Source organism: Schistocerca gregaria, chromosome 2 (assembly GCF_023897955.1).
Source record: "Schistocerca gregaria isolate iqSchGreg1 chromosome 2, iqSchGreg1.2, whole genome shotgun sequence".
In the NCBI taxonomy this organism is placed as follows: Eukaryota; Metazoa; Arthropoda; class Insecta; order Orthoptera; family Acrididae; genus Schistocerca; species Schistocerca gregaria.
Window position 1 is genome coordinate 730,379,147 of NC_064921.1, and position 26,133 is coordinate 730,405,279.

At 42.9% G+C, this 26,133-nt stretch overlaps 1 protein-coding gene across 4 annotated transcripts in view; it reads right to left on the reverse strand.

Moving 5' to 3' along the window:
* LOC126334867 (ski oncogene-like) overlaps nucleotides 1–25,140 on the reverse strand; it is a 599,408-nt gene extending 574,268 nt beyond the window's left edge. For 2 of the 4 annotated variants that reach the window (XM_049997555.1, XM_049997553.1), the window contains exon 1: nucleotides 24,043–25,140. In XM_049997555.1, the coding sequence (XP_049853512.1) occupies nucleotides 24,043–24,993 (951 nt within the window). In that variant the 5' untranslated portion in view covers nucleotides 24,994–25,140. The remainder of the gene's footprint in view (nucleotides 1–24,042) is intronic. The other 2 variants (XM_049997554.1, XM_049997556.1) reach the window with 2 other exon arrangements.
* Between the last annotated feature and the right edge of the window lie 993 nt (nucleotides 25,141–26,133).

Below are 26,133 nucleotides of genomic sequence, written 5' to 3' on the forward strand. Positions count from 1 at the left end.
CGACGGCAAGACCCGTCACTGTTCGATTACGTTTTTGGCGATAGATCACTGGATACATGACAACCGTAAAATATCTGAGAGTAACCGCCTAAAGCGACCTAAATGGTCACATTAAAATCAGGATTTTAATCCAGGCTGAGGGTAACAGGGAGAATCCGAAGGAAATGAAACTAATCGATAGAATAAGTGGTTTACAAGTCTGTCTGAACGCTTACCACGTTGGGTCAGTGGAGTAAATGGAGAACATCGAAAGAACAGAGATGCGTTTTGCCATGGGTTCGTTTGGCAAATGTGAAAGCATTATGAGCACGTACAGGTTTTCTGTTAAAAATTACAAAGGGTATCGCCCAAGAAGAGTCATGCATAATATTATTTCCCCTTGGGTGTTCACAAAATTACGACTATGGGGAAATCAGAGATCAAACGGAGGCTTAATAGCAGCCGATCTCGCCGCGCGCCATCCGCGAGTGGAACGGAAAAAACGAAAAAAAATAGTGATACCAGAGGTGTCCCACGCCAGATGCCCTAGGCTCAAGCCTATTATAAATATAATTATAAATATAGATTAATGTTTTCCACACAACACCACAAGTAACTCCACGAACAACGACAGCAATGTTTCAATATGGGCTTTAACTGCAGAATGATTCGTAGTGGTTACTGTAACAAGAAAACGTCATCATGGCTTTTGGTGAGCAACTGAAGGAAATAATAAACAGGTAAGTAGCCAGTTTCATAACAGAGACAACCCAGTCCACATCCTATTGGTGCAATCATATACACAAAGCGTTCACTGGGCGAATTAAGTTCTACTTTTATACTGTTCCAGTTGAGAGATATTCAGCAAGTTTGACTGATCGGAATACTAGCTGAGTTACAATATGTACACTTCGAAAACCCTGGCCTCGTAGGAAAGGGCAAAAAATTTGAATTGTCAGTTAGGAATAAAGCGTCAACTCGTTTTGCGTGCATGAAACCATGTGTCCTTTTTTTGTTGCCTATACGAGATTCCTAAACAGCACAAGCCCCGGCTCATACAGCAATGGGTAGAGCTAGCAAAATGATCAATTTCTAACCTCAAAAACTCCGTTTCTTCTTTCGTGAGCGGTGCGTTCAACGAATTTTCTTTTGTGACTAAGCAGCATGATAAAGTCGAATCCGAACCAGAGATTCAATAGGAGATGCAAAAGGTAATCGTCCCTATTCAGAAAAACGTTATGCTGACTAAATGTATGTCTTTTAAAACATGTGATGGTCACGAAAGAGCAATTTTCCAACACATATTTTGCTGAACAAATCAGCCCACTGCCTAAACTCGATTTCCGATGGAAGTTCCCACGTTAGTGACACTGTTTTTGAATTTACGACCGCATAGCCCTTTGTTAGTATGACACAACAGAGGCGAGTGACCGTAAAATTACTGCATGGAAAGCTTAAAATAAATCAAAAACTAATTACTGTTCCGAAAGAAATAAGAACAACACAAGAAAGGCAGAAGCAGGCTAATGAGCACGAGAGTAAAATCGACAAAGTACTGTTTTGAACGTAATTCGAATCTACTGATGAGGACAATAGTTAACTAAAAAATTCAACATATTAGGTATCTGCATACCCAAATGAAGTAGGTCCAAGATACGTTTGCCATATTTACCTGGAACCTCGTCGGGACACTCTGAGATGGGGGTATAGAAGTGAAGCAAAACATTTATTTAATATAATTACTTCTTAATTAGGACACAATTATATGGAACTTATTGCGACGGAAGTAGTTGGTATGCCACCTTTTTTGGAAGATATCCCCTTTTTCAGCAAGTCTTTTTTTCCTTTTACGTATTTCTAAAACTGCATGCTAGTCAGCTTGTATTTAATTTGGCACGGTAAGACTGGTTCCACAGCACTTGCGCCAGGATCGTAACAGTATTTTGCAAAATTGGGTCTTGTCGGGATGTCGAGACAGGAAGGTGTATAACGGTGACGGTCCCGACACATAGAGACGGATGGTGACCCTAGTCTAAGAGAAAGGTGAATGAAAATCAAATTCCAAAAACAGAAGTCGAGTATGCGAGGAATAATCGTTAGCTCACATTATTTGTGAAGGAAATAGTCTTTCATGTTTCACCTTAGGCAGGCATCATGGCCATCAGAATCCTAGAGGTAAGTTCGATAGAATCAACGCCATCTGTTAGTCAAACTCCTTCGAGATCTAAACACTTACGAATGCAGCAACAAGAAGCTTATAGGAGGACTCGCGTGTCGAACAACTTGATGAACTCTCTGAAGACGGACATCACCGTGGTGATGATTCTAACTCAAACACATATTGGGGAATGATACTGTTAATACTCGTATGGTTCATTTTTGTGAGGAGTGGATAGAAGAAAAGGATAGGCTTGGAAAGGGAACAACATAAAAAAAAAACATCAAGGCGAACGAGAATGTGCCTCGCCTACCACACACATTAAATACCAAAGGAATGGTGATAGTCATAGCCTTCAAGATGATGTGATACTGATGAACAGCAGGAAAGAATCTAGATTATGACATACACTTGGTGTGACACCTTCGTCTGTCCGGTACGTAAATAAAAACTGCACATTCTTAAAACTGAAGAGTTGAGTGACTTAATATGGTTACAGCGCTTCAGTAGTATCGATACACTGTTTACCGTGGCTCCAAAAAGCTTAACGCAGTTAAGAGTTAGATTTAAAACAGAACCCTTTACAAAGGACTGTCTGAACGGGTAACTTGGGTATACAAAATGTTTTCGATGTTCACACGAAATTAGCTACAATTAGTTCTGGAAGGCAGCATATTTTTATTAAATCAATAATACTATCGCACTAAATTAATGCATTAAAACCTAGAGAAATTGCATACATACGTAACCAAAAACAACAAAATCTGATGTAAACATATTCCTAACCTACATAAAATTACTATATGTGTATTATAGAAACAATTAAACGAAACTCAGATGCCACAACTGTGGTGAAACATGGTTGGGGATTGAACAAAACAAATACTGTTCTTGCAAGAAGGCGGGTGCTCTTTAATTCACTACAATATATTCCAGTTACAAGTAGGAACGTGCCTACGGATTACGAATTACACTTGAGCTGTCGCAACTGTATTGTAGCATTATTTTCAGAGTAAAACGTTCGGTGAAGTGGTTTGTTAGACTTACACAACATTACAGACTACCTACCTTCTTTCGGCAGTCTGGTAAATGTTTAAAGTTCAAATGCACATGGAGAAGTGGTTACGGTTAAAACATTTCTATAAGATGACCTGTCAATTAGGATCATTTAAGAGTTTTTCTCTATACAATATTACTAAACCCGTATTAAAAAACATTAATCATACAATGTCCCATCTAGTATGCTTTAACAGAAAGAAGGAAAAAATATTATGGAAGTGTTGGGAATAATAATAATAATAATAATAAAAGTTCATAAAGACAAAATTTTCATGAAAGAGATGTTTTTCACTGCTGTTACTGTGATAACGAAAAAAGTTATATTCAGCAGATGGATGGAGTCAGTGTCAGTGGTATTAAAAATAGCTGATCGTTAAAATTGGCCGCGCGGTCTAAGGCGCCTTACCACGGATCGCACAGCCCCCCCTCCCCCCCCCCCCCCCCCACCCACCACCAGACGCAGGTTCAAGTCGTCCCTCGGGCGTGGTGTGTGTGTGTGTCGCCCTTATTGTGAGTTTAAGTAATATTAAGTAATGTGTAAAGCCTAGGGACCGATGACCCCAGCAGTTTGGTCCCATAGCCACTTACCACATCCCACCATACGTTAACATTGAACAGAACTCCAGTATCTGACGAAATTACTATCAGAGTCACACTGAATTTTCGGCTGGGTTGTCTCCTCTTTTAACTATAACCTATCGTAGATCTCTCGAACAGAAAACCGTACACAGTTCTTGGAAAACTGCACTGTTCACAGCCGTCTACAAGAAGAGTGGGTGGTACAAGTGACCCACACAACTACCGTCCAATATCATTAACATCTATTTGTTGTAGAGTCTTAGAATGTATTCTGAGCGCAAACATGATGAGGTACCTGGTACCTCCGTGCCAACCAGCAAGGATTCCGAAAACATCGGTGTGTAAAACACAACTCGCACTTTTCTCACGTAACATAGTGAAAGCCTTAGATCAAGATTACAGGGCAGGCGCAATCAATTTCCTAAAAGCATTTGACTCAGTACCACACCTACGCTCAGTGTCAGAACTATGATCATATGGAGTATCTGGATTGCGCACTTTTCGGTAAGGAGGACACGGTATGTTATCTTGGATGGAGTCATCGTCAGATGTAAAAGTAACTTCCAATGTGCCCCGTGTGTTGGGACCCTTGCTATTCATGTTGTATATTAATGACCTTGCAGATAATATTAATAGAAACTTCAGATTTCTGCAGATGATGCAGCTACCTATAGTGAAGTACTGTCTGAAAGAAGCTGCATAAATATTCAGTCAGACCTAGATAAGATTTGAAAGTGGTGCAAAGATTGGCAACTTGCTCTATATGTTCAAACATGTAAAACTGTGCACTTCACAAATCAAAAATATGTAGTATACTGTGACTGTAATATTAATGAAACACTGTTGGAATCGGTGAACTCATACCAATACCTGGGTGTAACACTTTGTACGGATATGAAATGGAATGATCGCATAGACTCAGTCGTGGGTAAAGAAGGTGAAATGGAAATATCACATAGGTTCAGTAGCGGGTGAAGAAGATGGTAGGTTTTGGTTTATTGGTAGAATACTGGGGAAGTGTAACCAGTCTACAAAGGAGATTGTTTACAAATCACTCGTGCGACCGATTACAGAAATTTGCTCAAGTGTGTGAGATCCAAACCAAATACGACTAACAGTGGATATTCAATGTACACACGGAAGGGCAGCACGAATGGTCACAGGTTTGACTGACCCGTGGGATAGTGTCACTAAGATGTTGAAAGAACTGAACTGGCAAACTCTTCAAGATAGTCTATCCCGCGAAGGTCAACGAACAAAGTTTCAAGAACGGCTTTAAATGATCATTCTTCTAGCGCTCCATACGTGAACGGAACGTTTAACAAATGTAATAACTAGAGCAATGGGACGTACCATCTGCCAATGCACTTCACGCTGGATTGCCGAGTATAGATGTAGCTGCAGATGTAGGTGTAGGTGTAGAGTCGCTCTAACATTGCGAATTTAGAGAACGTTGCGAGTCTGACAAAAATAAATAAAATTAGGAAATGCTCAGTGGAATGGATAGATATTATTAACATAATCTGAATAAAGGATTCAATACAAACAAGTGACAAAGAAACTATTAAACTGCTCATTTTCATATGGTTCAAATGGCTCTGAGCACTATAGGACTTAACATCTGAGGTCATCAGTCCCCTAGAACTTAAACCTAATTAACCTAAGGACATCACACACATTCATGCCCGAGGCAGGATTCGAACCTGCGACCGTAGCGGTCGCGCGGTTCCAGACTGAAGCGCCTAGAACCGCTCGGCCACATCAGCCGGCTGCTCATTTTGAACACTGCACAGCATATATGGAGTTGTTCTATAGGGAAAATATTAGCACAAGATTGAAAGAAATAGAGTACAAAATCAAACCAGTCGAGAGTCAGGAGGCTTCTCAGAGACCGGTTTTGACCTGGCAATCAGAGCACAGTAACTTTCCACACTGTGTGCTGCATAGCTGTTGTTTTTGAAGCAGTTTTTGTTGTGACATACGTCTAGTGACTGGATGAAATGCAGTCAACCTGATATAAGCATTTCACTAGAATCATCACTGCCTGCTTTATTCTAGAAGGATAATTAAGAATGACAAAGACACTGCTTTTTCGAGATGATCAGTGCACTGTCGGAAAACGCCTACAAAACTTTTAACTTTTCTTACTCCAGTCCTAAAATCAGGCCTTCTTACTGGAATATGTGTTACCCCAAAACGAAGTGTAAAGGTTAAATAAACCTGCAACTGATCAAAAGGAAAATTCACTATTAGCAGCTCGACTAGAGTGAAATGCATATATCGGAATAAGTGTCGTGAAGATGCGATGAACTTTGAATCTTAGAATGGTATATCCTCTATGTCAAAATGAATAAAAACTCTGGGAAGCGCACACGTAGTTTGTTCATTTTAAGTCCAAGGCAGCACATGCTGTATCGAAGAAATATAGAACAAGAGAGAAGTTCGTTTCTACAGCAACAGAAATTAGACTTAGACGACATTTGTTTCGAATGAGGAACCCTACTTTGTTTATCGATCAAGTTGAAAATATTGTAGTAGTGTATGCCATTCAGAAGTTTTCATCCCATTCCCAACATCAGGTGACTGACAGCTGGGGCTACCATCCGAAGAAAACAAGAGATACGTGGCAGGGTGTTACAGAGTCTAGAAGGCAGAAATGCAAGAAACGCTGTCAAATAGGCCCCAATACTGACATCAGTAGAGTCAATGTCTGCAACCTACAGACAGAGCACATCAAACAGCAGATACTGCACACATCACGAGCCACATGGTGTTGGCAGTAAGGGAGGCCAGTTAGGACAGGAGCAGGAAACTACATGAAAGCGCAGCCGACTGCGAGATACCGCACCAAGGTCACCCGGCGCGCAACGCGGCCGTTACGTAACCGCACAGACTCGAGCCTGCGCGCCATACAACTTCCCACCAGCCAAGACGTTCTACACCGACATGACGAGTCATTGTCAGCAAGAATAACGTTCCTCTGACACTACTACTAGCATTGTTGCTGACGACAAGTTGGAAAGTTACTACATAGAGACAAAGATTCGTTGTAATAATAACTACTAATCTACGTAAAAGTGCCCTCTTGCGCTGGTAATAGCTCGTAGTAGCTCTGACTTGCCTCACGTTTTAAACCAAATTCAGGTTGCCTTTGTTTCGTGGGTCCGTTACCGATGCCTGTTTTCATCATTATCAGGAACATGACCTTTAAAATGTTTCGAGGCTCTCATCTGCTGTTCACACTACTTCCCAACTTGTTTTAATTTTTCTTTACATTTTCCATACACAACTCTCCAAGGAAAATGCAAGGCGAATCCCGTTTTCGTGCGCTTTATAACCATTATGTTAATGTAGCCATAAACTTGCGTATCGGGTGTCTCGCACTATGGTGTTGGGTGCCCTACATTTTTCTAGTACAGGCAAAAACTATGGAAAATATAAATCAGAGAAAGGCAAAATATGATATGAAACGATCTTCGAATTCCTGTTATCTGGCATTTTCATGAATACTGACCAAGGACTTGGCACCACTAAACTCCAACTACGAGAAAACTTTCGTTCTATTTAGCATCCGATGCGTAATTACATACACAGTCGAGCAGTCTGACTGGAAACCCCAGGAGTGGCGGGATCGTACCACGGTCGAATACGGAAATTTTTCATTCTGCTTTTAACCTCTCAAAGAACGACGGTGGTTCGCATTCAACGTTCGACTGTAGGACCTGCTTTCCGGCCGGATTAGTAAGGTGAGTTATGGTCACACAAGTTGCCGAGGTGGCGTCCAATTGAAAAACTTGCACTAGGTCGTTAACCCACACGAAATTATTATTATTATTATTATTATTATTATTATTATTCAAAAGCACTTTCACCCAAGGACCGTGTTTCGTAGTTTCCGGCGAGTGTCAGGTGAGCTAACTTCGGTAAGTAAATACCTGAAATCATAAACCAACGAGAATACCGATTATACTTCGGCTATATTGTTGTCTTTTCCTAAAATTGTCGATGTTGTTTTATTTGGAGAGAGAGATACTAGTTATTTTGTTTTGCACCAAAATTTATTATGAAGGAACACACGTCAGTACAGTCACATCTAAGGGGAAAAAAGAAAGTTTTGTTTCACACAAAAGCAACGTGTGAAGAACAATTTTTAACTTTGTTTAAAGCGGTAATTCTCATTAAACAATTGAGTAATTGAATTTCACCAACACCTGCGTCTATAATCAGTTTATGGCATGTATTACAGGCGTTCCTAACGCGTGCCGCTCGACATTCGCATGGAGAAGTTCATTTATGCATTAAGTACGAATATTTGCACATACACAATTGAAGGTTACAGAAGACATCACGGTATGTTCATAACACATAAGGGTTATGTTCACAAGCTATAGCCGTCCGTTACAGCTTACTCACATGGTCTGCCAGAATCTGATAGGCGTCGCCGTCGCTTATTGCGATCGCATGCTGCGAACAGGGGAGCGCCCTGACATTGCATGTTAGCCGGATGAATTAGGGGAATCTTATCAACGCCATCATGACAGCTACCGTGTGTCTGGGGATCACGCAAACTCAGCTGCCAAAACTTGATACCCTTTACTGCAAATTTAAAAATATGCTTCACTTTTTAAGCAGTCGTGCTTTATAGTATGGTTATATAGTTCAGTGTAACGAATGGAGTGTATTGCTGGTGGTGAACGCTTCTACACTACTCTAAACATTACTCTGTGATGGGAATTTTGCTATCGTAGTTACAGCATGATCGCAACTAATTCAGTACCCTAGTACTGGACAAGGAGTGGTCTACACTTAGCTACTGAAATCATTGTTCATATCATTCATATCTGAATGCCGGAAGATTCATACACTCAAACGTGGCAGTGTATTTCAGTACCAGACAGAATTATCAGACAGGCTTATAATCACTACTGTACTGCCATTTCTTAGTTTATCTTCAGTATCAAAACAGCTTTGAGAGATAACACAGAAAGGATTCACAGGCAGTCTGGTATTGAAGATGGGGAGAAAAACCTTCGCAATATTCATTTTAACCGTTTGAACCGCCAGAGTATTGCATCACAGATGGTTCTTACAGCGCGCAGTGTTGAAAATGAATAAAGCATTCAACAATTTACTCCCAACGCTGGTGAGAAAAAGATTAAGTCTGCAATATCACGTAAGGGTCTTCATGGTCCCTGAAACGTTTATCACCCTGTTTATAGATAGGTCGGGTAAGTTAAACCAGTATTGGTTATGCAATTTAGTGCAGCACTCTTATTTTCTTGTACGCAAAGTAGTGTGGTTAGAATTTTCGAATTCATCTGTAAACTAGCTGCAGGCAGAACGCCCATACCTGAAAGGCAAGGGGGGGGGGGGGGGGGCGTCCCCCCCTTCTCTCAGGAAAAGGAAATAACATAGGGTAGTTTGTTGCTTCTCTTCCACGGAAATTATTTAAAAGTCGGGATTATGCAGGTTTTTAACAGGGACGGGAGTGGAACATTTTTATGGAATATTACAAATACTTCATACCCAGAGCTAACCCCCCCCCCCCCCCCCCCCAACAATCTATCTTGTGGCAGCCCTTGGCCTGGATGGTCTCGTTCTTCGATTGGAGGATGCAAAGACATACCGTCTTCATACGTCTACAGTCTAATAATGTACAATGGAATTCAACAGACAACAAAAACCTCTTTCACGTATCATGGAGATTCGTGATCACTGCTCTGGATGTCAAAGTGAATAAATCACCGCAAGTTTGATAAACTGCCAGAATGCTATGATTCTCTTATCGTTACTAATCCTTGAAGATGAGCTCTCACAGCATAGGGAATGGGGTATATTTTGTGTAAATCTAATGTTGGTACATGGGTGTAAAGGGAAAGATGAAAACTTTTTAAAGTTTTCTATAATTATTAAGGCAAGAAGCATGTCTTCCGGCCAAAAGCCTCTTCGTCTACTCAGTGACGTACGTGAATGGAGTCCCAGAATTACTACCTGATGTGGTTTTTCATTTCTAATTGTACTCGCCATGTAGAGCTTACGTTAGCAAATCTTCCACTCTCCTACGTGGAACTAAAGTTGACAAAGCTTCCACTCTCCTACTTCTAACCCCACAGCCTGAAACGTATGTAGTCATTTGCCTTAATGTTAGTTTTGATTCTGGCAGGAGAATCGTCTCACACCACAAATATAGCAGCCTACTGTCAACGGGAGACTCGAAATATGAAACAATTTCATATTTTTCAGATACCCAATACGATGCCAAAACTGAAAGTCATGTTGTACGGCACAAGATCCAACAAGTTATACAACTCCGAACCTTTAGATTTGAAATCTGACACCCACAGAGCCATCAAAAGCACGCTACAAGAAGCAAGCAACATAGTTCTGCAGCAAAAATAAATCAATCAAACGCTGTACAGTTACAGCTTAAAGTCATTCTTGAAAAAACAGAAATAAGGCGAATAGGTAAAAGTCTAATTTATTGTCTCCTCATATACAACGCTGGCGCTGCTTCACCTTCCCTTGAGTAGATCACCGAAAAATTCTTACAGACCTTTTGTTTGAATAAATTCATGTGAGAAGCTTAAGCAGGTTATACGTGGTTCACAAGGAACTATATTAGCAACACATAACGGGTCAAGCTGTATCTCTAAATTCACGTGTCTGCCATGGACTTAAATTGGAGTCTTATCAGACGAAGTCTTGGAAGATTACAGATAAGATGCAAGCAACCGACACAACAACTCTTCACTGACACAGCGCAACTAAACAAAACATTTATAGTTTTTTGGGGTAAACGATGTAAAATTTCTCAGCAACTCTGGCTGGAGTGGGAATAGTTAAGTGCCCGTCGATGCGGTAGCCAAAAGGTAGACATAATGCAGATATTATGGGAATATCATTTATATGACTATTTACTTCTTGATTATCTCATTAACCCTGCTGATTCTAGCAATTTCTAAACGGAAAAAATTGAAATATGGCGATACTTTTGTAGAACAGAGTTTACCTTATGGGTAAATAAGAGGCAGTCGTTAGTTCTTTCCTTCAATTTGTTGGAAAACAAGCGTTTGCGAGTCCCACATATTATGATGACAAATGCTCAGTTTTTCAATTTCCTATTGATCTGGTAATTTTGAGTCGATTACGCGACATGAACTTTAGGGATGGTTTTCTCCAAAACAGTGTGTGTGTGTGTGTGTGTGTGTGTGTGTGTGTGTGAGTGTGAGTGAGTGAGTGGAGGTGTTAACCTAAAGTATCTTGGACTTTCACTTTAGGCTGTAGGCAAGCGACCTGCCAAATATATGAGCCCAATCGGCGGTTGACCATGTCTGAGGTCTTCCTCTTGTTCTGCAAGCTTGTGCTCGTCTCATTGATCGTGGCACATCACAATAACACAACTAACACAAGCAAACAGGGCCAGTTAATGAATTCACCGATAGCAATAAGTTATCCTTAACATGAAACGAGAAAAAGTGTAAGGGTGAAATAACAGAAAGACGAAAGATGTTAAGGGTGCGAGAAACAGCTGTCGTCGACAAAACAGTCTACAGCAGCAGTCGCACAAAATCTTGCCAGATGCTACACTTAATTCACAAATGAGACAATTTCACTCAAATTCATGGTTACTTGTTTAACACTACAAAGGACTGTTGATTATATCATCAAGGAAAGAACATACCCTAAACATGTGTTGAAGGCCGGCATGTAGGCCTATATGTGAGCTTGACGAAACTCTGTTCCCTTCTGAAGATGCTTTGGCGTTCTATGTGAACGTTTCTTGTTAGTTTAGCAACTCTATAAAATGCAAGAAATCTGTGTCCAAATTGGGGACATCCTAAATGTAGTGGCACTCTGTCAAAATAGCTTTCATCCGGAAATCACACAACAGAACATATTGTCTTTAAGCCCAAGTAGTTGTTTTATCAACCGCGAAACTGACAATGAAAATATGAAATGAAGGAAATTACGTTCATCCATTCTGCATATCTGTTTCTATGGCATTTAAAATTTCATCTTTAGCAGTATGGTTGTATTAACGATCGATTATAAACAAAGACATTGGTTTCACACAATTATTGTATTTCATTTACTACAGTCAGTCGGGGTAACTCTGAACCACTTTTTAAAATTTTAAAAAAAAAATACTGGACACCACGTCGCAACAGAGATACTGGGTGCTTGGAAAAGTGAAAATGTATACTACCTATGCCCCCCTACTGGAGCACAACTTCAATTTTAATGCTGGTACAAAATCACTGCCGCCAGAAGCTCTTAGCCAAAGCATTTAAACGTAATCACAAGCCTAAGAGCTTGTAGGAAGTTGGAAAGACAAATGAGAAACTAACTAGAAATCACAGAGGTAATAAAACTGTTAACTTTAATACAAAATAATGCAAGTAAGTGGAGCAGCAACCATCTGAAACAAAAAAAGTGCTACAATGATACCCTGAATGGCACATAGTTATCCTGATTGACCGTAAGCAATTGTACATCGTGCTGTTCACATCAGAACCTAAAGTTCCTAGAATGAACCACGATTAACAGTTCATAGTATAAAGGTAGGATGGATCTTACTTATTTTGTCAGTTTCTTGCTCACTGATAACAGTTTTTAGTATCGTATAAATGTAATAGCCTACGAGGAAATAAATTTACTGTAAAAGCAACAAAATAGTTATAAAAATTCATTTACTTATTTTTCCGTTTCGCGGTTAACCATTTCGGTATTACGACGTTTGTTTTTGCCTGCATGTAGATAAACTACACTTGTTAACTGAAACGCGATACATCTGAGAGACAGTACGAAATTTTACATCTTAAGTTCAAGCTTTTCAGGTGGATGCTAAATTACTGTTTTCTAAAAACTCACAGTGTTATGTGCATCCGTTGAAGTTTTGTAACGTTCGCCGTCATGCGCATGTATTTATTTTATTTTATTTATTTATTTATGCATTTATTTTACCTGGCAAGATTAGGGCCTTCAGGCCCTCTCTTACACCTAACCAGGCATACTCAGATTGGACGAGTTACAGTTACTAAATAACATTAAGAACATTTAACGTATTATGCAGTATTGATGTCAAACGAAAAAAATTTGAGATTATAACAGTAGTACAATGATAGTTATAACAATAAAAATAATTATAACAATCAACGATAATAATGATAATAATAATGATAATAGTAATAATAATAATAATAATAATAGTGACTAAGTATATGAAAGTAAACATACATTTCTTTTGTGAATGTCAGTTAGTTGGGAATTTTCTCGTTATATTCTTGCAGCTTGTGAGTTATTCTCATCGAGCAGAGACATAAGACGATAGAATGGGGTGAAAGAGATATATAAGAGGTAGGTAGGTTTGAGGAAGAGAAAAAGAATGGTAAAATTCGAAGCTGGACAATTCCCACCGCGTACATTTCTCTCTCTTCGATTCTTCACCTCGAAATTTGTATGAAGAGCCGTAATTTGCAAGCACTGTTTCTCACTATTAACATTTTTAGCTACTGTTAAGTGCCCGTTAAACAACTACTGGGATATCCGCAGGAATTAAGATGGCGGTAAAAAACTAACTTGTGCTTCTATCGATCGATCTGCGTGTATCGATATGAAGTTGTGAACTACACAGGGAATATATCTATGGAATCGTTCACATGCGATGAACAGAATTTTTGTCGTCACAGCATGTTATCAACCAAGACCAAGTGACTGCATTGCTGCAGATATCTTGCCCACAAGCTTTCTCCTCCCTTAACGTATTTCAGTTTGCATGCGCAGCGCCAACAAATATTCAACCCTGCTATTAACAATGAGGAAAGACAGGGGAAATAGAATAATATTTAAGTTAAAATCTCGGCGCAAATCATAAATAATAACACTATACTAAATTCACGTGACAATTCCCGTTTGATGTTTGTGACATGGGCTATAAGCTCTGCTCACTCTATACATGTTCGTATTCAATGTAACTCAAAAGCTATCACGAATTATTTTACTCTCTGCTTATTCCATCTAAGTCTCCATATTTCTTTCACTAATTTTTGTTTGTGTCACTCTGTAGATCATAAAAATTTGTGGCGTAGGTCATCAGAGCGATAGTGTAAACTCTATGAGGACATGTCTAATAATGATCTTGATCCACTTACAACATGTTCATTTGAAACTGATAAAGTTGCAAATCTAGACTGAAACAACTGCACTGTGTGACAGTTGAAGAGGGCTTTGCGCGGCTGTTTCGCGCGCCTACAACCACCAAGCACGTATGGCGATTTTGTTTACGTTACTATAGCACTATCTAATGGTTCCCGCAGTTACATGCGGTTACGGCTCGGGCACTACCGACAGCCTTTTCTACCTAGTAACTGAAAGCCGGCAACAGCGCTGCCCACTGTCAGAGATCTTCTTTCACCGTAATGTATACAGTACCAATATCTTCCTCGTCACAAATCTGAAGTCTCGGTTCGACGCGGACATTCAAAACTAAATTCATTTCAAATACGAATTAATTCAGAAATTCAAAACGCCTAGCACAAGGTGCACTTGCTAAAGGTAATAACAGCTCACACATTCCATTGAGGGTTTATTAACGTATGTATGGCTCACTTCAAGGAAAAAGTCTTCAATGAGAATTTTGAAAAGTGTGTCAATCCACTCATTTGAGTACGTTCAAAAGATTTTATGATCTGAGAGAAAGAAGAGTATACAAATAACAATTTAGTTATTATACTTACGGAATGCATAATCTGTGATAATGGAAAATGAACAGTACAGGCTTTCACAGATAATGTTCAAGCGTAGACATTTGCAATATCGATAGTGGCGTTATGCTGGCCATACTACTTCCTTCAGCATCTTTATGTTAGTACTGGGCACGGCTAATGATACACACTCATCTTTAGTTAGTGCAAATCTCGGATCACAATGCGACCAACACGATTGGGATCGTTCAAGGTACCGCATCACGTATTTTGGTTGAATGAGGCGTTATTCAACGTCGTAACTACACGATGGATGGCGTCCTGAACCCCAAATCACGAAAGACGATGGACATACAGTTCATCCAAAGTTGAGCGTCGTTATCCAACAGAACTAACGATAGACCCGCCCCGCATTATTTATTAGGCATCGGTAAAGACACAGACATTAATGGTAGGTTTAGGTGATACCGCTTTCAGCATTCCGTCGAGCCACAGCAGCTGTGCCAGCAAGAGACAGTCTACTAGGGCAGTTGTCCGCTGGTATGACTATTTTTGACGCTGTATGGCAGCATGTTTCTCCAAGGTTCTCATTACTTATTGTAGCTGTTATGCACATGAAACTGATATCACGCTACGCGTTTGACTTTTCCACATCACTGACACTGAGCTGCATGAATTCTGAAACAGCTAGTAGATAAGTTTTCAAACACGTTTCACACAGTATGTGTGCACAAAACAGGGTATGAAGTTTTCCACGATAGAAAGTCTGAAGGCAACACGTTCTACAGTTTAAACTGTTTTACATCATGTCCGATACGCCTAATGACAGTCGAGAAAATGGGATCAGTATTAAAATTCGACAATAATAAAATTAACTTTTGCTGGAAACGTGCTTCTGGGGAAAGAAGAGGAAAGAAACAACCATTGTTTGTCGGCAAAAATCTCAGAAAATGGGAGTTCTCAGTTCAGACAAGAATGCGGAGGATGGGGAAGCGCAGATCAGCAGGCGGTGAAACCTCAATACCGGGGGCCACACAAGACCCCTGGAGACGACGTATATTAGCCAGCATTCATATTGGCTCCGACAGCTTTCGAATTCACTTCGCCCGCCATGAAAACGCCAGTGAAGGGCTCATCGAGTGAGAATTGGAGTCTGATACCACTTTGGTCGGATGAATCCGTATGTGAAACTTTCCGAAGCATTAGCGGCTGTTAGATAAGGGACGGTCCTTATTTGGAACGCCCCGGGAACGTTGCCAGCCGCGCCTCATTTAATATTCTTCCTCGCCGCTACAAAAACTCGTTTCCAAGTGAGGAGTAGAAAGAGCTTGGACAAGGGCGTACGCAGCGTCTGAGGCAATGGAGGGACGGGGAACTCGTTAGTATCGCGATGAATAACGAAATACACTGCCTGACAAATAGCGATGCACCCATACGACATGGTCGGATGTCAATGTGACTTCGTACACGTACATAATAACGGCGGGTGTGTAAAAATTAAAATTCCCCGTGACAGGTTGAACGGCCGCGAGAGCTCAGTAGCGTAGTTCGTATTTGGTAAATAATGAAGAACTTTCTAGGTTATTAGTGACGGAGCACAAGTTCGAACTGTTTCAAGGATGGATAAGGAAATTGGCTGGTTTAGGGAAATAAAGGAAAACCTATATCTGGACAATCGTGTCGCTAACAGGCCTGGCAGGGATTATAATTGGCGTGAACAACATTAGATGTGATCACTGTGCAGGGCACGGAGACGCCGCGTACCCGTGTGAAACAGTGTTATCAGCACGTGACAAGAATTACAAAGGGGCCTCATTGTGCGGCTTTTCTTGGCCGGCTGTTCGAATCGTGCAGTACGCAGATTTGTGGGACATCCAGATTTGGCAATGGTCCGATGTTTGCACTGCCTGTGAAAGTGAGGGTAGCCACACTCGTCCTCAAGGTTCAAAATGGTTCAAATGGCTCTGAGCAATATGGGACTTGACTTCTGAGGTCATCAGTCCCCTAGAACAGGCTGTTCCATCCGAGCTCCAGGGAGCCGGAGCGCTCATTCCGGCAACTCGGAGCCCGCGTGGAGGGGGAAAGCGAACTCACTGCCCGCAGGCCGCATGCATCCGCAACTGACGCAATAATCGGTTATGACTAGCCGCGGGAGCCCTCTACCTCTATCGGAGGATACCTTTCTATTCATTGAGAGGGATGGTCGTCTGCAGTGTCTTGTATGCCATAAAGTATTTAATTCTGCGAAGGGTACAACATACAACGACATTATACTCGTTTTCAAGCAGCGCACTACGATCATGTGGAATGTGTTGCACTCAGAGAACTGGTAGCTAGGCTTAAGAACGACATACCAGGAGACGTAAGTTTAAAAACGCCTTCGTAATATGGAGGGTATCAAAACATGCAACATAGTTCGTGTTCTGTAATGCGTTTATAATTCTGAGGTGAATGAGAGCGGAGGAAACACTACTGAATCTGCAATTCGAGCAAGCGACAGGGTCGCTCACATCATTGCGACGAGTGACAAGCCGTTTTCGCTGGGACCACTCGTAAAATCGTGCATGGTAGCAGTTGCAGAATGTTTGTTTCCAAGGGAGATGCAGGTAATTGAAGGGGTTTGCCTGTCGAAGCAAACAATTTCTCGTCGAATCCTGGACATGGCAGCGAATTTAGACACACAGCTCAGGAAAAAGGCGGAGAGCTTTGTTGTATTTTCGCTAGCGCTTGACGAAAGCACCGACATATCGGACTGTGCTCAGCTTGTAGTCTTTATGTGTGGTGTCGACATGGAGCTGCAGGTAACTGGAGAACTCTTGGATATGGTACCACTCGATTACACCGCAACAGTACGTGACATTTTTGCTACTGTTTGTGAATCAGTGAATAATATGAATTTGCCGTGGGATAAGATCCATTCTGTAGCGACAGATGGTGCACCACAAATGATCGGGCGTCACCAAGGTTTTGCTTCTCATTTGAAAAATAAACTCAGGGACAAATGGAAAGACATTTTGACTCTTCATTGTTTTATTCGCCAAGAGGCACTGTGTGCTGAAACAGTACAGCTAGGTGGCGTAGTGAAAGATGTCGTGAAGTGTGTGAATTTTGTGCGGCTTCACGGTATAAATCATCGCCAGCTCAAAGGACTCCTGAAAGATATGGAAGCGGAGGTATGGGGATATACCTTAGTACAGTACAGTTCGTTGGGAAATACTTGATGTTTTCTTTGCCATTCGTGAGCAAATATCAAATTTTCTCGAAATGAAAGGGGAAGAAATGCGTTGTCTGAAAGATATAAAATGTATATCAGACCAGGCGTTCCTAGCTGACATAACTATGCATCTGAATAATTTAAATCTGTCATTGCAGGGCAAAGGGCAGCTAATCGTTGACATGCACGACCAGATGAAATCGTTCATGGAAAAGTTACGTTTATTTGAGAGGCAGGTGAGTAATGGACATTTTTTCTTCAATCGTCTTGCTTCTTTAAAACTACCTGAAGGTACTACTTTCGGCGATTACCAAGCAAAGTTAAAGCAGCTCATCACGTCGTTTGAAGCACGATTCCGAGGCATCACTAGTTTGGAAATGGAACTTAAGGAGTTCAGCACTCCTTTTTCAGTTTCCCCCGATGACTTGTCATCTTCACTTGAATTGGAAATTATTGATTTGCAAAATTCAATTTTGTTGAAAGAGAGGTACTACAACACGTTGGATTTGTCACGATGGTACCGTTCATTACAGCAAGAAACATTTCCCAAGTTTCACAACAATGTCGCTCAGATCATGTGCATGTTTGGATCTACGTATTGTTGTGAGCAGCTTTTCTCAGCAATGAAAAGAGTAAAAAGTAAGGAACGATCGTTTCTTCAGGGTGTAAGAATGAAGGCCATCCTCCGCATTAACGCTGCGAACACTTTGACGCCTGATATTTCCGATCTTGTAATGAAAAGGAAATGTCAAGCTACAGAGGCTCAATAAATTTAGTACGCAATTTCTTGTAAAACAGTTGTTTTTTATTTATTTCCTGAACATCGTATTTCCTGGTGTAGCATGTCACCACGTCTTAGCAGCTAAGAGTACGAGGTTGTCGCTCTTGCAAGACGCAGCTGGCACATCAAAACGCTTGCCGCCTGCCTCAGCCAGCCGTGCCACGTTCCGGCCCACTTGAATGGTCACAGCGAGCGTCACGGCTCCCTGGAGCAGGGACCGCTCCGCGGCTCACAACGGAGCCGACGAGCTGGAACAGCCTGCCCTAGAAATTAGAACTACTTAAACCTAACTAACCTAAGGACATCACACACATCCATGCCCGAGGCAGGATTCGAAACTGCGACCGTAGCAGTCGCGCAGCTCCAGACTGTAACCTCTCGGCCACGCCGGCCGGCCGTCCTCAAGGCTCAGGACGACCAAGTCTGACCGCCGTAGAGTGGGCCTAGTGCACCATAAACCCCTTCCCATCTGCGGCTGCCATCCGAGAACATTCCGTGTCATCCCACACCTTGGTCAGAGGCTAGGAGCAGCCGGAGTAAGGGTCCCTTGCGTAGGCTGCCGACGACACTACAGTACTTCCGAGCGGTGCCATGGCGAGAAGCGGGGATTGCTGATGAATGGCATCGTACTGTGTCCAGCGATGAATCTCGGTTCTGCATTACCCTGATGATCATCGTCGCTGAATGTTGGCGAACTGGGGACAGGTCACATTCTTCCAGTGTTTTGGAGAGCTATGCGGGAGCTGAGAGGTATCTAAGACAGCAAAATGATAAATCACCGACATCTTGCGTCCTGCTCTGTTACCTTTCGTGTAACAGAGTCGTTGTGCCCGTTCCCAACAGGACAATACGACACGGCACGTGTCTGTGAACTGTTTGCATGCTGTCGACGTGCTCCCGCGGCTAACAATATCAGCAGACCTGTCCCCTGTGGAACATGTGTGGGCCAAATTCTAAAGTTAAATTCGTGTTAGTGCCTGTATACAGGATATCAGGTCAAGTTACAACAGTTGCGGGCTAGCTTGCTTCAGGAAAGTATACGGCGGTTTTAAGTCTTCCCGACAGAAGCATCCAAGCCAGCGGAGAAGCAATACCATACTCATAAGAGGGTTCATACGCCAAATTATTTGTATATTTATCTCGAATCAATGACGTAACAATTCGTACCCTGTCAAACACTGAAATCTAATTTCGTTTCTTTCTCCCCTTTTGGGTGCTTCACTTTTTCTGTCAAACACTACTCTAGTGACTCCACGAGAAATGGCGCTATACACTTTGGATCTACATGGATACTCTGCATATCACATTTAAGTGCGTGGCAGAGGGTACACTTGCTTCTGATCAATCCTTTCTTCAAAGCGATACGTTTGCTTGTTTGGCGGGACAGGGTGTGAGTTCAGCGTGCCATTATTTTTTTTCCTACGGCCTCCTCGCCCCTGCCCGTCACTGGGTACTGACGAAAGATTACATACATAACTTGTTTCCATAGAGGAAAATGGCTCGAACGACAGAAGCACTATCCCGAAATGCAAATGATACCTCGCCTTCGTCACGCTTCTATTCACCACAACCTGCAAGTTTTCCCATATGTGGGAAGATAAGAAAGCGCCCTCCTCAATAAACGTGGACGAAATAATAGACACTCGATTAGCTGCAGAAAGTAATCTACAAGCACTGAATATCCGGCGGCAGGACGACTTTGCTAAAAAGATTTACAGTAGATCCCGTTGCGAGACATAATCTTATCAACATGACACATTGATTTGTAAACAAAAATGTACGGTAAAAACTGAAAATGGGTCATCGAAGCGCTATGTATGCGTTAGTCCGTCAGGTATTAGCAACACTGAACACTGCTCATCATGCAATCTGGTTTTGTTGCTGTTATGTTTGCAAGTCCGAAGACTAGTTTGTTGCAGCTTTGCTCAGTAATCAGTCCTGTGCAAGCCTCTTACTAACTATTGGAACCTACATCCACTTGAACATGCTTACTATAGTCAAGCCTAGGTCTCACTAGTGGTATCATTCTACACACAACTCCCTGCATTACCAAACTTATGGTTCCTTTACGTCTCTGAATGCATTCTGTCAACCGACACCATCTTTTACTCAAATTGTGCCACAAATTTACTTCCTCCCCAGTTCCATTCAGTAGCGTCTCATTTTTATCTAATCTACCTATCTAATCTTAAGCATTCTGCTGCAGCGCCACATTCCAAAAGCTTCTATTCGCTTGTCTCAACTGTTTATCGTCCAAGTTTCACAAGGCTACACCACAGACAAACACTTTCAGCAAAGACATCCAAACGCTTACATTGATACTGAATGCCAGCCAATTTCTCGTTTTTAGAATGCTTTCCTTGCAAACACCAGTCTGCAATTTACATGCTCTCGACCAAAGAGAAAAACTCTTCAGATTCCTTTAGTATCGCCTAGTTCCACTACACCCAATATTCTTCGTGATGAATGGGTGTTGTGTGATGTCCTTAGGTTAGTTAGGTTTTAGTAGTTCTAAGTTCTAGGGGACTGATGACAATAGATGTTAAGTCCCATAGTGCTCAGAGCCATTATCCTTGTTTCATTTTCGTAGATGTTCATACTATAATTTATATTCAAGACACTATCCATTTCGTCCAACTGATCTTCCAAGCCCTTTTGCCGTCTATGACAGAATTACAACATCATCAGCGAACTTGAAAGTCCCTACTGCTTCACCCTGAAATTTAATTAGCTCCAAATTTCTCTTTGGTTCCTTTACTGCGTCCTCAATGAACAGAATGAATAATTAGTTGGAAAGGCTACAACCCTCTACGACTCCCCTCCACAATTTGCCTCTTTTCTATGTCCTTCGACTGAAGTCTGGTTTTTAAGCAAACTGTAGATCAACTTCCGTTTTCTGTATTTTATCACTGCTACCTACAAAATTTCAAAGATTGTGTTGCAATCAACATACCAAAAGCTTTCTCTGAACCTGCAAATGCTACAAATGTAGATTTGTCTCTTTTTGAATCTCTCCTAATATTAGTCGTAGATACAGTATTTCCTCGCGTGTTCCAACATTTCTTCGGAACCTACACTGATCTTCCCTGAGGTCGGCTTCTGGTGGTTTTCCCATTCTTCTGTAAATTATTCCTGTTAGTATTATGCGACAATGATTTATTAAGCTGATAGTTCGATAATGGTCCCATGTATCAGTACTAGTATTTTTTTTTTGTTTTTTTTGAAACTGGTCCTCTTCCGTTACTCTTGAAATCTGATAGTTCGATGATAGTCACATGTGTCAGCACTAGTTTTCTTTGAAACTGGGACCCTTCCGTTCTTCCTGAAATCTGGGCCTATTTCATCTGCCAGTACATAGCCCGTAAGCTCCTAACACCGAATAAGGTGGATGTAGCCGAGCAATTATGTCAGAAACTATTGAAGCATTGCTCATAACAAGTGTTTGAAACACCGAACCAACAGTTACAAGTCTTTCTGTGCGACGGGCGTAGCCGACAACAATGAGGTGGCTTCGTTCGTGAGGAAGCTGTTACGTTGTAGCCCAGATGGCGTGATGTGGGCTGACACTGGCGCCACACCAAGAGACGCTGGAGCTGGAATGACAATGTACCAACACAGAGAGGCTTCATACCTCTTGGCATCGGTTTTCTTCCATTATTTAGTACATAAAATTTCTATTAGAACCTCGTAATTATAGAATGTATAAAATGTAAAGAACTTTTGTCGTGAGACACTCTGTATAACAATAACCATGCAATAGTAATACACTTCTGTGGCGGCACAAGTTCAAAGACGTAACAACAAGACAAACCGATCTGTGTATTATTGCAAACAACATATAAAAAAAGGCGAACATAACGTAAATGCTAGGGGACAGAGGTCACTCACCTTCCTGATACAGAGGAAGTACAGCAGCGGACAAGATAATGAACCGCTATTAGAGAAATGTCAGGTTCAAATCTTTACCTAGCCATCCTGAGCTATGTTGCGGATTCCTAATTTAATTGTAGCAAGTAGGTCCGGTTCGGAATGCTTTTTTTTCGGTTGGCGGAAAACTTGATATTATCTAATTTATTATGTTAAGTAAAATATTTTCTCCTGCTGTAAATATTATTAAGGCTATGAACAGAGAAATGAAAGTTTTTGCATATGTGCAATGAACGAACTATTGACAGGGCTACTGATATTATAGCAATTGAAAAAAAAAACCCGGAACGGTTCTATCCCATATCCAACCACCCGTGCTGGTGCTGAGTCAAATATTCTAAGTCGATGGGACGTTGTACGATTCTTTCTGAAAAATAGCACTTGAACCATAGAAATAAACGAACCTGTCCGTAGCTTGCCTAAGGTGGACCATAACATTAAGAGAAATATTACAGGCGAGCAATGCAATTAACAGTGCAGTCTACTGGGTAAAAGTCATAGAATGCGTTAGTTAAAAGACTTAAATATAGGTCAACGGTTATGACATGTGCCCACACTAATAGCTGTACATTTAACTTAATGGGAAAATACAGCTGAGGAAGCATCGAAAGTAAGAAAAGCCATTAGTTACTAGAGTATACGGCATCAACGCGCATTAATACTAGCAGTACTTGCTAAATAGCATAAGTCTTGGCTACTAGTCACCGTTTCAGCTGCACTAACAACATAAAACACGCAATTATTAGCTAATAAATAGTATATTCATTATAAGCAAGACCAAGAGATGAATACACTAAGCAGATTCAGAAGGATGTAGGTTGCAGTAGTTACTGGGAGATGAAGAAGCTTGCACAGGATGAGTAGCATGGAGAGCTGCATCAAACCAGTCTCAGGACTGAAGACCACAACAACAACAACATTCGTTCTATTCACAGATGATGAAAAACCCACCGATAAATACTAATATGACGTTGCACAACAAGAAAATCACAAACAAAAAGAAGTACGCACAGAGGACAATTAAGCGTTTACATCGTAACTGGAGGAAGGTGCAAGCATATCTGAAGGCATTACATACTTAATTTACTTTACGGTATGCGTTTCGTTTTATTCATTTGGAACATCGTCAGTGGTATATAATTAAACATTATTTACAATTCTGGCTAGCCTTCAAGAAAGTATTTGGCTTAATTTCATATCGGTTTGCAGCAGCGGCATGTTTCGCGCAAAGAAATGTGTATTGCTGCAAGACTACGTGAAATTAGCCCCAAAACATTTGTCCCAAAAGCAGAAACACCTAGGATATGTACACGCAGACGACACCAGGTGTGCGTACAAAATTACACAAAAAGACTGTACGTAAAAATTACACTTCAATCTGTTTTGTAACGAACTGATTTTAAATGAAGAAAGCAAACAAAAATTGCAAATAGTGTTCCATCCAGACCACGCATTGCGTTTAATAAACAAAACGAATCACGTATGGTAAAGTATGAGCAGTTGCGAAGACGGATTTTAAACACGAGTGTAAACTGTGATGCAGTTACAGCCGGCGATACGCGTGTCTCATTCCACAGCGACGGCCGCCAAACAAAAACAAGCGAACTCGACGTAACACGTGCCGGGCGGGCGGGCAGCTTACCTGTTTGCGCTTGAGGGAGGCGGGCGGCGGTCCGCTGGACGCCTGCTCCTTGAAGGCGTCCAGCAGCTTGGAGAGGCGCTCGTGCTCGGCCTGGTCTTCGGCCGCGTGCAGGTAGCGCGTCCAGTTGCTGGAGTCGAAGCCCCAGTGGCAGGTGCGGTTCTCGAGGGCGCGGTGCGCGTGGCACACGAAGTGCTGCGGCGAGAACATGCCGTGGCACTCTGCGCACTCGATGCAGTAGGCGTTGCCGCGCGCGTACAGTTCGGGCGTGCAGATGCCGCTGCACTTGCCGAAGCACTCGTGGTACACCTTGATGGACAGCAGGTCGGGCATGCAGGGCGGCGGCGGCAGGCCGGCGCGGTGCAGCAGCGCCGAGCACAGCCGCTCCGCGTCCGTCTTGGTGATGAGGCCGCACGACGGCGCCGTCGCGGGCAGCACGCCGCTCTCCTTCAGCTCCGTCAGCTGGTCCTGCGTGCAGCGCGAGCAGAAGATGAGCAGCTCGTCGCACACCTGGTTGATCTGCTGCAGGGAGAAGTCGCGCAGCACCGAGTTGAGCACTTGCGGCAGGCACAGCCGCTTCTCGCCGCCCACGGCGAAGCAGGCGATCGTCTCCCCCTCGAGCACCGTCTCGGACCGCTCGCTGCACGACTGGTCGGGCGCCGTGAGCAGCGGCGGCTGCTGGATGGGCAGCGGTGGCGGCGCCCGGAATCCGCCGGCGTCCGAGGAGGACGTCGACGCCGCCTCTTCGTCGCCCCTGCGCCGGTGGCGGTCGTCGTCCTCGTCGTCGTCGTCGTCGCCCACGGTGGCCGCCGCCGCCGACGCCAGCACCGTGCTCGGTCCGTGTAGGCTCTTGACGGCGCTCAACTGGTACGTCTTCAGCACTTTCTTCAGGTGCGGGGAGCAGGGCGCGGGCGACGACGACGACGCCGCCGCCGCCGCGGCTGCGGCCTCCATGGCGCGCGGGAGCACTCACTGGCAGGCCTCGCTGCTACTGTCGCTACTCATCGCCGTGCGAGAGACGCAGTCGCGCATTGCGTCGCGGGCGCGGTCGCAAACATGTCTGAGAGGCGCGGCGGCAGACCGGCGTCTGGTCTCGCCACTCCCCCCTCCAGCTGCGCCCGACGGTTGCGCGCGCAGCTCTCCCCTCCACGGAGACGCCTGGGCCGGCGGTGCCAGACGGGTGGCGGGGGACGGCAGACCGGGCGCGCCGTCGTGACCTTCCCGTCAAAATAGCCCGTGCTGCGCTCGCGGCGCTGCCGTTTGGCGGGGAAGGGGAGGGGAAGAGCCGGGCGGCGGGGGAGTCGGACGTCTCGCAGCGCCGCGCCCGTCTGCCGGCGCCGACTTCCCTTTCCCCTTCCGTCGTAGCAACACCTGCTGCCCACTAGCGCGATACCGATACACCTACGTGTCACGCAATGCGGCGTTACGCAACTTCGCTGTTGGAGCTATTTTTCAATAGCGCACAATTCTTCCCGTGCATTTTTTGTTAGATTCACATTTATTGGAGAACCGACTCGTGGAGATAAGATCTTGGACCTACTAATAACAAACACACCTGAACTTTTCCGACTCTGTAAGCGCAGAACAGGGAATCAGTGACCATAAGGCCGTTGCAGCGTCCCTGAATATGGAAGTAAACAGGATTATAATAAAGGGAGGAAGGTTTATCTGTTTAGAAAGAGTAATAGGAGGTAGATTTCAGACGACCTATCAGATCAAAACGAAACTTTCTGTTCCGAGACTGACAATGTTGAGTGTTTATGGAAATGTCAAGGCGATCGTAAAATGCGTTTTAGGTAGGTACGTGCAGATTAAAACTGTGAGGGACGGGAAAAAGCCACCGTGGTTCGACAACAAAGTTAGGAAACTACTGCGCAAGCAAATAAAGCTTCACTGCAAGTTTAAACGCAGCCAAAACCACTCAGACAAACAGAAGCTAAACGATGTCAAAGTTAGCGTAAGGAGGGCTATGAAAAAAGCGTTCAGTGAATTCGAAAGTAAAATCCTATGTACCGACTTGACAGTAAATCCTAGGAAGTTCCGGTCTTACGTTAAATCAGTAAGTGCATCGAAACAGCATATCCAGACACCCTG